The sequence below is a fragment of the Cnephaeus nilssonii genome (genome assembly GCF_951640355.1).
Source record: "Cnephaeus nilssonii genome assembly, chromosome: X".
NCBI lineage: Eukaryota > Metazoa > Chordata > Mammalia > Chiroptera > Vespertilionidae > Cnephaeus > Cnephaeus nilssonii.
In genome coordinates, this window is record NC_137071.1 from 127,981,333 (window position 1) to 127,995,290 (window position 13,958).

The 13,958-nt window shown below is 40.0% G+C and overlaps 1 protein-coding gene across 1 annotated transcript in view; it reads left to right on the top strand.

Annotated features, from left to right (window-relative positions):
* The window catches only part of SLC9A7 (solute carrier family 9 member A7), a 118,112-nt gene that overhangs the window by 53,181 nt on the left and 50,973 nt on the right, over nucleotides 1-13,958 (top strand). Inside the window, exons 2-5 of the mRNA XM_079764980.1 lie at nucleotides 3,355-3,554; nucleotides 5,710-5,787; nucleotides 8,453-8,529; nucleotides 10,465-10,577. Coding sequence (XP_079621106.1) covers nucleotides 3,355-3,554; nucleotides 5,710-5,787; nucleotides 8,453-8,529; nucleotides 10,465-10,577 — 468 coding nt within the window. The remainder of the gene's footprint in view (nucleotides 1-3,354; nucleotides 3,555-5,709; nucleotides 5,788-8,452; nucleotides 8,530-10,464; nucleotides 10,578-13,958) is intronic.

A 13,958-nucleotide genomic window follows, 5' to 3' on the forward strand; every position in this document is an offset into this window, starting at 1 on the left:
CTTTCCTCTGAGATTCATCAGGCTGTTCCATGTTTCTATGTCTCTGGATCTATTCTGTTCATCAGTTTATTTTATTCATTATATTCCACATATAAGTGGCATCACATGATTCTTGTCTTTCTCTGACTGACTTATTTCGCTTAGCATAATACTCTCCAGGTCCCTCCAAGCAGTCTCAAAGGGAAAGAGAACCTTCTTTTTTACAGCCGCATAGTATTCCAGTGTGTGGATGTACCACAGCTTTTTAAATCCATTCATAAATTCTGATGCTAACTACCTGGAAATAGTATCAGATCCCACAGTTAAGGACTTGGTTCTCCATGACTGCTGCCCCTCCCACATTTGCTAGAATATCTCAAAGAACACAGGAAAATAGTTTACTGATTTATTATAAAAAGATATAACCCAGGGACAGCCATATGGAAGGGAAGCATAGGGCAAGGTATGTGGGAAGGGACACTGGGTTCCTATGATCTCTGAGTGAACCTTTCTCCCAGCACAGCACCTCCACTTGTTCACCAAATCAGAAGTGAAAGGGCTTGCTTAAGGCAAAGATAAGCCTCTTACTAAAGAAGTTACAAGCCTGGGGCTTGACTACCCATCGTGACCTGCTCAGTTAGGAATTTGTGATCAGATCGCCCTATGAGGTTTCTTTCCCTTTTTTGTCCACATTACCTAACAAGGGAGTGAAATAAGAATAAAAAACAATATTAAGTTTGATCTGGAGTGGACAGTGAACCCCAGAGAGCCCTTAGCAGCCCTCCTGCCACCAACAGCCATTACCATCACAGCTGGGGAGGAGCCATGTCTGCCACAGTCATCTCTAGGCACCACCCCCTTAATGTAAACATGAGCGGCAGGGCTGAGACCCAGCACCTGCCTGATACACTTCCTCAGCGCTGCCACCACTCAAGGTGGCTTCATGGGCAAGGGCAGAGGCAGAGGCAGCGGCAGCCCATTGGTCATCATTGTAAGAAACAGATAATAGTTTCATCCACAGGCATGGCACCAAAAACAATATGCATTTGTACCCCAGCCTACCATAAAGAAGAATAACCCCCAGGTAGCACCTTCCCATAACATTATCTGTGGTAGGAGGTTTTCTGGGTAATTTTACCAGCAAAATTACCTGAATAAAGAGAATGGGGAAAAGAAGGAGGGATTGTAGAGTGCCCCCCTAAGTGCCAGACCCAACAGCATGCATACCTTTCCCCATAAGAAGACCCCACCATGGGTGTTATCCAGAGTATCCCAGGCCTGTGCAAGGAGAAGCAATGGGGGTGCTGATGATCAGGTTGGAGGAGAACAAAGTTGACCAGAGAGCCAGATCAGCTATTGGGGTTATAGACCATGACTCAAGAGCCCCTCCTCACCTAGGACAGCAATGAAGAGGAGCAAAAAATCAAGAAGAGACCCAAGGTCAACAGCCACTTCAGTGGAGCTGTCCCCCAAACTTCATTACCAACATAGATATAAAAAAACCCCTAAACCACAAGATGGCGAAGAGACCACAGTTGGGAAGTCAGCTCCGAGGCTGAGCAGGAAGAGGATGAGTGAGGACTTAACAATCTCTACCATCATCTGGGTCAGTCGCTCAACAAAGAGAAATTAATATGAAATTTCAGCAATAAGACCTGAGCAAGTGATTGCTGCCGAAGACCTTAACTGCCTGCTTTGTGCCCATTGACCAGATAACTAGAACTATCTGTATTATGGGGTTTTTATTATTTTTCTCTAAGGACAACTCTTTTTGGTATTGACCAACATGTTGTTTAAAAAGTCTGGGATTTTTATATCCCTTTAAAGGTTTGAAAATTATTTCATGTTAAGTTGATATTATTAAGAACCTGATTTTTAATATGTAATAACATTTTACAACTTGATTTTTTTCACAAAAGGCAGCAAACTGCAAGTATCTATTACACAAGTCAATAATAATAATGATGATGATGATACAATACAGAGACAGAATTTGGCTTAAAGAACTCTAAGGTTTTCCTGGATTTTGTATATTGTTTATTCAACAATGCCTTGTGAATTCTCACATATCTTGGTGATAAGAGACATTATAAACATATACATAGAATATGCAAACATCGCTCATCTTTTTCTCATGTAACTTTCTCCTTCAATGGCAAAATGGGATAGGGGAACATTTTACCATTCTATCTTTTATTATTGCTAGCAAGGAACTGAATATAGAGAGACGTCTGAATTTTTCCTACTAAGAGAGAAATGTAGAAAGTGGTGGTTATTTATGGTGTGTGGTTTTGTGTGTGTGTGTGTTTTGTTTTTTTCACATTTCACTCACTTTTCCTTGGGCATGTGTGACTCATGTCCAAGATCAGGGGAATAACATTCCTTTCTCACTCATGGAATTGAATGCTTATATACAACTTTATTGGGGGTGGGGGTGGTGTGAAAATTCCTAATGGAAAAACCTTACTAAGGAGAAATGAGACTTAATGACTTGTAGGTAGCCCTAGCCGGTTTGCTCAGTGGATAGAGCATCGGCCTGCGAACTGAAAGGTCCCAGGTTTGATTCTGGTCAAGGGCACATGCCCGGGCTGTGGGCTTGATCCCCACTGGGGGACTTGGAGGAGGCAGCTGATCCATGATTCTCTCTCATTGTGGATGTTTCTATCTCTCTCTCCTTCTTCCTTCCTTTCTGAAATCAGTGAAAATACATTTTTTTAAAAAAAGACTTGTAGGTAATTATTTTATCTGTATCATAGCCACAGGCCCTGGAAGTTGGCTGCACAGTCCCTGGATCATAACTGCAAAAATGTACACTGTGGTGTTTAGCTTCCCAAGGGATGTAATTACTTTTTCCATGATACCTAGTCCTTTACATGACCTAAACAAAACATTTCTTTTTATCTTCTTTCTCTGGTATGTGGCAAAGCATATTGCATTTGTTAACAACTAGAAATTCCTACAGTGCAGCCCGGTCCTTGTTGGCAGATGGCAGAAGGACTGGCCTGAGGGCTGTTGCTGGTGCAAATCAAAGAGCTCAGAGGTTCTACCCTCGGCAGAAAAAAAAAATTGCTTCTTATCGTCCCATCTTCCTTCATTAGAAGCCTGAGAAATGAGATGCGATCTGTTGTTAAAAAGTACTCATCGCCATAGTAACCATGAAAGATACTGTCCTACCTTGTCCTCCTGGTGGCTGAGGGATGGTTAACCCCTTTAAAGGATTATGCAGTTGCTCCTAAAATACATACCCTGTACCTGAGCTTTAAGATGATTTCTGAGTTTCTTAGTTGTTGTAAATCATTCATGCCATTATTTCCATGCATTCTCTGTCCTTTCACAGGCCTCATGTGTGTGTTTTTTCCCCCCACTCTGTTTCAGGGCTCATCGTCGGGGTGATCCTGAGGTACGGCACCCCTGCCACCAGTGGCCATAACAAGTCACTCAGCTGCACGCAGGAAGACAGGGCCTTCAGCACATTATTAGTCAACGTCAGTGGGAAGTTCTTTGAATACACCCTGAAAGGAGAAATCAGCCCTGGCAAGCTCAACAGTGTAGAGCAGAATGACATGCTGAGGAAGGTGAGCTGGGGACACTCAGTGGTTGTTGTCTGACATGGTTTTTGACTTCCAGTTTTGTCTTGATCTTATGGAGAGAAACCCTTTTAAACTCCTGGAGCATAGGTAGCATTCCTGCCTCTCCGTTTTACTGGGAAGCTTTTGGGTTATAATGAAGAGAAGAAGGAACCATATTTGAACTTGAGCCTTTCAGCTTTGCTAGGATCAGTAGCTGACTTGGGCCACTGATGGTGCGGTGGGTTTGTACATCCCCATTCAGCTTGTCTCTCTACTCCCCATCTTTTCTTTACTATGTCTGTTACTATGGTTTAGGGATGAGGTTATTTCTTTCTTAAGATTGGTTTCACTTTCAGCTTGTTTATTCAGAATTCAGAAGTATAATTCTTAGTTCTTCATGATTCTTTGGTCATATTCTATAAATATTGATTGAGAATTCCCTCTCATTGGTGATTGATGCCAATGGCTTATTCTTCAGAGGAAGGATATTTATTTTTTTAAAAAAATATATTTTATTGATTTTTTACAGAGAGGAAGGGAGAGGGAGAGTTAGAAACATGGATGAGAGAGAAACATCAATCAGCTGCCTCCTGCACACCCCCTACTGGAGATGTGCCCGCAACCAAGGTACATGCCCTTGACCGGAATCGAACCTGGGACCCTTGAGTCCGCAGGCCGACGCTCTATCCACTGAGCCAAACCGGTCAGGGTGATATTTCTTATCTTAGAATTTGAATCCAAACATTGGTTTTCATTTGATGTTGGGGGTAGCTAAAATACTCCACAGGAAAAAGGATTCTGTATCTCCTTACTTGGGTGATTTCCAGCATAAGCAAAATATTTGTATTTATCCTCATATATTCTAGTACCTTATAGACCCGGGCTTATCAGCAGGAAGGCTTCTGGATAAAGTCTGGGGGATCTAACTTGTGGGAGCCCCTTTTAATATGGAATAAGGCTAATGTGTGTGAAGGCTTGCAGTCAAAGACAGAGTATAGACTGTGCTCCAAAAATTAAATGGTTATTGATCGCAAGATCAACCCTAATCCTTAAAGAAAATTATTCTCAACCTGGAACATTCAATATACCCATCTTCTCCTTGTCCAAAATGGCAGTTCTAGTGAGCTCTTTTCTTTCAACCCTTCATAAGCATGCATGGGATGGTGTGGGAGTCAAGAAACTTTTGCGCTGTTTCATGCATTACTGGGTATAATTACTTCCAGCAAGTTCCACTCTGTTTGGCCCAGGTATCCTCATACTCCATAGGTATTGTCCAAATTCCCTTCTCATTTGGTACAGTCCCTGCTTTTCAGAATACTCTTACCTTCAGCAAGAAGATAGAATAAAACATAATTTTGAGAGAACCGTTCTGTTTTTAATTAGACTGGTTAACATTACCCGTTTCTAAAGAGAAATGCTAACTTTGGTTTTAATAATTCTAATGAAGATTTAATCATTACTTGAAATAAGAGCCAAATAATCTACTACCAGTAAAATGAACAAATTTTTAAAGAGTTAGGAGGTTTATAGAATGGTTATGTTTTCTGGATGTGATAAGACTTTGATGTCTAATAATTTCACAATGATTTTCCTGTATCAAACCTACAGTTAATTTAGTCCCCTTAGAACTGCTGAATTTATGTTGATGTTTAGGAAGCCATTAGCATCACTGGAGACTTTTATCTAGGCCACATCATGTGTCACAGAAGGCTGGCCACTCCAAAAAGACTTAAATTTGGTAGAATTATGTCTATAAATGATTCTGCGAGAGGATCCAGAAAATTAATCAGAATTATGACTGCATCTTTTATTGCAGTTGAGCCTTCATAAAGGTTAGATAAAATTCAAGATGTTTTCTTTCTTGTTTAAAAACATGACCAAAAGCTTTGTATGAGGTCTCAAAATTGCACTGTACTATCGTATATTAATATGTATTAAACAGCAGAGCAAGAGTAGAAAGCAGAAGTGCTATGTGGAAAAGAACATGCCAGCCCACAGGGGAGCTGTGGCTTGTCTTCTGTGATGAGCTCATGCTTTTTCACATTTACGTCATGTGCTTTAAATATTGACACTTTAGCCAATGGCTTAAAATATTAAGCAAGCATCATAGCACCAATTAGTATTAAACTAAAAATGAGCTTTTTTCTTTTTAAACTTTTAGGTAACGTTTGACCCAGAGGTCTTTTTCAACATTCTGCTGCCTCCAATTATTTTCCATGCTGGATACAGTTTGAAGAAGGTAAGAGATTTTTGCCAGTATTTATTTTTTTTCAAGCTTAAAAATAGTCATAAATTATCCACAGATAACATAATGACATTCTTGGGACAAATTATCACAAAAACAAAAGTGTGTATAGTTGAAAAATGAAATATACCATACTATAAACACATTCCAAACTATTGCTCATAATAGTACACGTGTGTGTGGTATATAAGGTAATGCCACAAAGTAGATCTGGTCTACCTGTACCAATAACTTCATGGAAACTATGGAAAGAATTCCCATGACAAACAGATTTCTTGCTGGTTGACCTTTTAATAGTGTTATTGCTTGGTTTAAAGTTTTAGTTTCTCTTGAGAGGTAGAAAGACTTTAAATTATGTAAGGAGTCTGATTTTTTTGCCAGTATTTCTTAAAGTATGGGGATCTCTGTGTTAATTTACCTGCATAATTTTCTAGTTTTTTACTTCTCCTAGATTGCTTATTACTGTGTTCTGTACCCACTCAGGGACTATAGTTGACTCATCACCAGTGATTCATTTTTGATTTAAAATCTGGAACTCTCATACATTGCCATTGGGAATGGAAAATGGCACAGCCATTCTGAAAAACAGTTCCGCAGTTTCTTATAAAACTAAAATTGAAATTCCCATATGACCCAGCAATTTTATTCCTGAGGATTTATCCAAGAGAAATGAAAACTTATGTTCATACAAAAACCTGTATGTGATTATTCATAGCAACTTTATTTGTAATAGCCTCAAACTGGAAACAACTAAAATGCCCTACAATAAGTGAATGGTTAAATGAATATCCATACCATGGAATACTACTTACCAATAAAATGCAACAAACTATTGATGCATACAGCACTCTGCATGGATCTCAAAGGCATTATGCTGAGTGAAAAAAATCCAATCACGAAAGGCCACATACTGTATGATATCATTTCTCTAGCATTCTAGAAATAACAAAATTATAGGGATGGAGAACAGATTAGTGGTTTCCAGGGATTAGGGATGTGGGAGTGAGAGGGGATGTGTGTGACTATGTGAGGAAGAGTTTTCTGATGATACAACAGTTCTGTGTTTTGATGGCAGTGGTGCTTACATGAATCTACCCATGCAATAAAATGACTAGTTTAAGAGGCAAACATCATGTGTCCATAATATATATAGGCAGCACCCTCATTTGGTCACTGTGGTATGGCAAGTCTTTGAAGGCTTCTCTTCTGAGCAGTGGTTTAAGGACAGTAGGCATTCCTTGACACCTTCTTCTGCCTCAAAGAGAGGCAAGCACTGGGGAAGGCCAAAGCCAAGCCCTCAGAGCCTCTGTCTGGAATACAGGCCAGAGGATGCCCGCAGCCCTTTGTCTGGTCATAATTCATGGCGGCTGCTCGATCCAGGCTGAGTTCTTGTGTCTTGTTTGTCTCTGATGTTGCTCAGCTGTCATGCTGGGGCCCTCCTGCCTCTTTACATTTTAAGATAAAGTGTTCCTAGCCCCTGTTTAATTAGGGTGTTTGGGGGATTTTGTTTGTCTGTTTTTGTTAAATAGTTCTGATTGTCCAAAGAAAATAATTTATGCCTTGAGGAGTAAGAACCATGGCTTAGGATCGCAAGAACATGGATTTTCCCCATCAGAATATTCCACAGGCTTAATGAGAAGTAAATCTGTGTGTGTGTGTGTGTGTGTGTGTGTGTGTGTGTGTGTGTGTGTGTGTGTTAGTGTGTTAAAGAAGCCAGTAAATGTACGGAGGCATTAAGAGAATTACAGTTTTGCTACCCCTTCTGAATAATTGCTATATCTTGTATCCATGTAAGTATATAAACATATCTATAAACTTGCCCATCCTTTTTTTTTTTTTAAATTCTCACCCCAGGATATTTTTTGAAGGGATGGGGAGAGACAGAGAGAGAAACATTGATTTGAGAGAGACATATCCATTGGTTACCTCCTTCACATGCCCCAACTGGGGCCGGGGATGGAACCTGTAACTGAGGTACATGTTCTTGACCAGAATTGAGGTTGTGACCCTTCAGTCCATGGGCTGAGTCTCTAACCACTGAGAAAACGGGCCAGAGCAAAAGCTTGCCCATCTTAACTGGAATTAGTTGTTTCTCATTTCTTCACATCTATCTTTCCCAGGCTCTAAAGATTAATCCAGATGAATATCAGGAGACACCACAGATGCCATGAGCTGATACTTAGGACATTGTTTTCTGATACTGAATTAAGCAGAAAGCTCCTTAGGTGGCACTTTCATGCTTTATTAGTTTCAAACTTATATCTGCAATGATCTTCTAAGGTTCTACCAGAACTGGAAGTAGAGTAAATGGTTTGGGTTAAATCTATTAAAACAGTTGGTCTACTTACACATGTGTGCACGTGTGCGCACGTGTACACACACACACACACACACACACACTCTTAATGTAATTTAATATAACTAGTTGCAGTGGTTTTGTCTGAAATTTACTAAGACATTGCTTGCTTGATCGGTGATTGGTAAGACAAAGGATATTTTAAAACCATGATGTTCAAGGGCAAATTCAGGAGTAATTTCCATTATGACTTGGTATAACGGAAGCAGTAAGTAAAGTTTCACTTTTTAGAGACTTTTAATGTGTTTCTAATGCTCACTGTGAAAAATGACAATGTGATTCCTGCTTTTCTGTTTTATTCAGAGACACTTTTTCCGAAATCTTGGGTCTATTCTGGCCTATGCCTTTTTGGGGACTGCTGTTTCCTGCTTCATTATCGGGTAAGGGACTCTTTGCCATGTAACCTAATTAGCACATCTTCCAAAGTGATGAGTTCTACGTGGGTCCACAGAGTCCAGTCTTTTCCCCCAGCTTTATTGATATACAATTGACACATAACGTTGTGTAAGTTTAAGATGTACAAGGTGTTGATTTGATACATTTATAAATTGCAGAATGATTACCAGCATAGCATTAGCTAACACCTCCATCCTGTCACAGCTACCTTTTTTTGTGGTGAGAACATTTGAGACCTACTCTCTTATCAACATTCAAGTATATGTTACAGCGTTATTAGCTATAATCACATGCTGTACATTAGATCCCCAAACTTGTTCATCTTATTACTGGAAGTTTGTACCCTTGAACAACATCTCCCCATTTCCCCACCATCCATCTGCTGGCAATCACCAGGGTCCAGTATTTTGACATTTATGATAATGGCATATAAGGTCTAAAGCTACATTTCCAGTGTGGTAGCTATTAGCCAAATGTGGCTATTAAAATTAAGATTAATTAAAATGAAATAAAATTATACCTAGTCCCCAGATCTTGGTTTCTAATATCATTCTCCAATAAAAAGAATCAGGGCCCTTTGCAGAAATGGCTGATTCTAGGGCTGGGGCAGCAAATATCCAAGAGGAGAATGGAGAATCTTATAATGCCACAAAATAAAGGAAGTGCTCAGAAAACAAACATTGGTGATGATGGGGGGCAAGATGGAGAAAAAGCTGCAGAGAAGTCTAGTAACCATGTCTAAGCTTGTGGTAGAAGGAAATAAAGAGAAAGGTGTGGTTTCGGGAAATATTGAAAGGGTTGATGAAAGAAGCCTTTGGTAAGCAACAAAGGGCAAATCCAGTCTGTATCATAGAGTTACTATAAGTTGAAATAGAACTGTTCAAGTTTCTGGAACAGTCCTGGCACACAGTAAGCAAACATTAAGTTACTTATTCTCAAAAGGGTTAAATTCTGCAAATAGTTCTTGAGCTCCTAGCTCAGTCAGTCTACTTGTTCTAGGCACCCAGGATACAAAGGCAAGCAAGGGCATGGTTCTGACTATCAAGAATTTTATTATCGGAGGATTGGCTGTATGGTACAATGAGTCTATTCTGTGGTTATTTTTATTCCCGTAACTCCTGCAGCTGCTGCCACCACATACACACCCCCCTCCCCCCCCCACACATACACAGAGAGAGAGAGAGAGAGATATGTACTAGGCCTTTTAACACTCCTTACTCATCCTAATTTCTAAGCTATCCTGTAGGAAATGTAATACTGAACTTGGTGGTCCCTCTTGGGCCGCACATTCTGTAGCATAAGGAGGGCTCTTGCTGGCCTGCCAAACCCATGCAACGAATGGGATGCCAGATATGCCAATGGGTACACTGATATTTTAATTGGATATTTAGAGAGTTTTGCCTCTTTTCCCTTCTTTGAAATAATTCTTGGCAGGAAAGATAGATCACTTGAATCTTTGTAGCTAACCCATTTTTTTCCCTCTCCAGCTTCATCCAGTCCACTCATTTCCATGACTTTAAACACACTATCTTAGAATCCTGTGAGTTTTATGGCAATTTATTACACATTATGCAGGGTTCTTTCTCTTTCTTTCTTCTCTATTACTCAGTTGCTTAAGATGCATTTGTTGCTAATTGAGGAGCATACTTTATAGTTGTAAATAAGCACAACTTTAAAAAAATGGGATGTTCAGATGTTTCAGCAAGATGACATTAACTGCAAACAATTACTTGGTGCCAAAGTCGTATTGCACATGTTCCTGGTAAGTGTCCAACCACAGCAGCTGCCTGATGTTTTCATGGCTCTCTCTTGAAGTACAATATTCTAGTACTACTCTGCTTGCATATTTGCTCGGTTACTCATTTAGAAGAGCTCTCTTTAATTTTCTCTCTGACATAGTGTGTCTTCCCTCCTTACAGAAATCTCATGTATGGTGTGGTGAAGCTCATGAAGATGGTGGGACAGCTTTCGGATAAATTTTACTACACGGATTGTCTCTTTTTTGGAGCAATTATCTCTGCCACTGACCCAGGTATTTGCATATTTGGCATTTTCATTATGACATCTCATTATTTAAATCTTAAAAAGTTCAGAGTAATCATGAATTTTTGTTGCAGTAGGGAGACTGTAGTATTAACGTGGAATGGTGGAGAAAGAGACCACTCGGTCTAACAGAGATGACTTTTCCCTATTATTATTACAACTAGAAGCCCGTTGCACGAAGTTTCGTGCAATAGACTTTCACCTGGCTGCCAGCAGAAGTTTTCCTCTGGCCACCCGCCGATCAGAGTGCCTCCCGCCAGCACGATCCGCTACCCCAGAGGAACTTCAATCGGGAGGCACTCTGATGGCGGGTGGCCAGAGGAAAACTGCTGCTGGCGGAAAACTGGTGCCGGCAGCCACGCAATTGGCCACCCGAGTTCCGCCACCAGCGTCTTCTGCCGGCCGCATGGGTCCTTCCGCAGCGTCGGCCGTTTAGGCTGGCGGGAGGAGCGGGGCTCGGGGACTCGCGAGTCCCCGCCCCCAGCTCCTACCGCCAGCCAATCGGCCACCCTGAGTCCCGCCCCCCGCGCCTCCAGCCGGCCCAATCGTGGGCGTAGCGGAGTGATGCAATTTGCATATTGCCTTTTTATTATGTAGGATTAATTGTGATAAAGCATAGAACAAAATATACCATTTTAACTATTTTTAAGTGTACAATTCAGTAGTGTTAAGTGTATTCACATTGTTGTCTAACCAACCTCCAGAACTTTCTCATCTTGTAAAACTGAAACTCAAAACTTCCCATTAAACAACTCCCCATTTCCTCCTCCCCCAGTCCCTGACAAACCACCATTCTACTTTCTGTTTCTGTGAGTTTGACTACTCTAAGGACCTCATATATGTGGAATCATACAGTATTTGTCCTTTTGCAACTGGCTTATTTCACTTCGCATAACATTTTCAAGGTTCATCCGTGTTATAGCATGTACCAGAATTTCCTTCCTTTTAAAGCTCAAATAATATCCCATTTTATGGATATACCACATTTTGTTTAGCCATCCATCTGCCAATGGAAACTTGGATTGCTTTCACCTGTATTAACTTTTGTCTTTCACTTGAGAGTGTCCAATTTGTTCATAATTTTTATACATAGACTACCTTCTTTTTCAGTGCTGTGCTTTTGCCTTACAGGAACCATGTCATTTGGTTTAAATAACAGTTATTCTTAGTGAAATGTACACGATACCTGTAGTGAATGTAATTTAATTTGTAAACTCCTTTCGTGCAATGTTCCTGCATGACTTCACATTGTGATGTAGTTCTTATACATAAATTTCTTACCTTGTATTTTTCAAGTCTAGAATTAGTTGAACCAATTCGTAAGAGTTATACCAGTTCTTATTATATGTCTTTCCTCCCCTGCAGCTCAAAAACAAATAAGCAAAGTAAAACAAGACAACCTCTCTTCTCCAAGTCAGAACCCATAATTAAATCAGTTTGCATAAAATAGTTACAGCTATTCCTTCCTTTAACGTCAACTATTGAGGGTACACTTTAGGGAAAGAATTTACGGAGAAAAAGCTGATCCTGTCCTAATAGTGGGGATGGAAAGGTCTACTATGTACTCTAACATTCTGGACAGTAATGATCTTAAAGATACTAAATTTCCCTCTTACTTCACTGTGCCTCTTGGGGGTCCTCTAGATCAGTGGTATCCCATGGACCTTTGTGTGGCGGTAGAAATGTTCTGTAACCTTCGCAGTCCATTGTGGTAGCCAGTAGTCACATGTGGCTTTTTGAAATGTGATAGTGCAACTGAAGAATTGAATTTTAAATTTTATTTTGTTAAGTAATTTCAATTTAAATAGCCACACATAGATAGCACAGCTCTAGACAGTTATGTGGTTCTAAAAAATCTCAATGTTCCCCAAACCATTGACCCTCTTATCACCATATTTGATTCCAAACACTCTAAGTATCGATATTGAAGAGTTGGTTGGTTGAAGCACCCTTGTTTGTGTAAAGAGTGTGGGATGTGGAGTTGTAGGCAGAGGTTTTCATTGAAGCCCTGCCAGTCACTGAGCTGGTGGCCTGTCAGTTTCCTCATTTATGAAGTAGGAATAATGGTACCTATTTCCTAGTGCTATTGTGAAGATTAAATGACATAACACATGTAAAGCATTGAGCATAGCACCTGCTAATTATATTGGTCTCTAGCCACATCTGAATCAGGCACAGATTTCTATGTTTTCCTTGTGTGTGTGTGTGTTTTAAATAAATAACAGGTCATCTGTTAACCCCAGCATGTTTCTAAAAAGCACTCTGATAGTGGCTTTATTATTTTAATACTGTAATGTCTGTGACTATCTCCAAATGTGTCTATTAAGAAATAGATTCCTGATTAGCCAATATGACTCAGTTGGTTGAGCGTCAACCTATAAACCAGGAGGTCGGGTTTTGATTCTCAGTCAGGGCACATGCCCGGGTTGCAGGCTTGATCCCCATTGTGGGCTTGCAGGAGGCAGCTGAGCTATTATTCTTTCTCATCATTGGTATTTTCTATCTCTCTCTCCCTCTCCCTTCCTCTCTGACATAAATAACAATATTTTTTAAAAATGAAATAGATTCTTCATAAGTCTACGAAAGGTGTTTGGTTTCTCTGAAAGTATATTAGTATCACCAACAAGCAAAGGGAGGTTAGTGTAACATAAAAATTACTAAAATTATGTTTTCTGAGCTATTAGTATTGCTTCATTTAATTGGATAAAAAGGCTTATTTTTCCAGATTATCTTTGTAATTGTGCCACTTTACTGTGTCCATCCTGTGGTAGAAAATAATAGCAGACATTTCCATGGTACACCTTTTTTTTGGCCTGTGAAGATTGGCACAGTAAGGGTTTGATATAAATTGAAAGTTCTAGGAAATGGAAAGTTAAATCTTAATAATCATGAGGACATTAACTTTAACTGCTTTTTAATGGAAATCTTTCTGAAATGTAGAATGTTTTTTAGAATTAAAGGTGTTTTACCAGCTTTCCAAAATTGGTTTGAAAACTTGGACCATGAAATAAAAACTAAAGTATAGAGTTAGAGGGGACCATGAGACCAAATTGACTTCTTGTGTCTGGTACATCAAACAAAACTTCTGGTATTGGGATATGTAGTGGTATCCTATACAAGAAAAGAGAAACATGTAAATTGACCATACCTCCACTACGCTCACCAGCCAATCAGGAGCGAGTATGCAAGTTAACCCAACAAAGGTGGTGGGTTAATTTGCATACATAGGCGATGGTGGGTTAATTTGCATACTTGGCTTCCCAAGCCACCAGACGGAGAGCAGAGAGGGAGATCTGGCGGCTTGGAGGACTTGGGGATGGAGACAGAGCAGGAAGGGGAAACCAAGAGCATGGGGAGCACCAGGAATTAT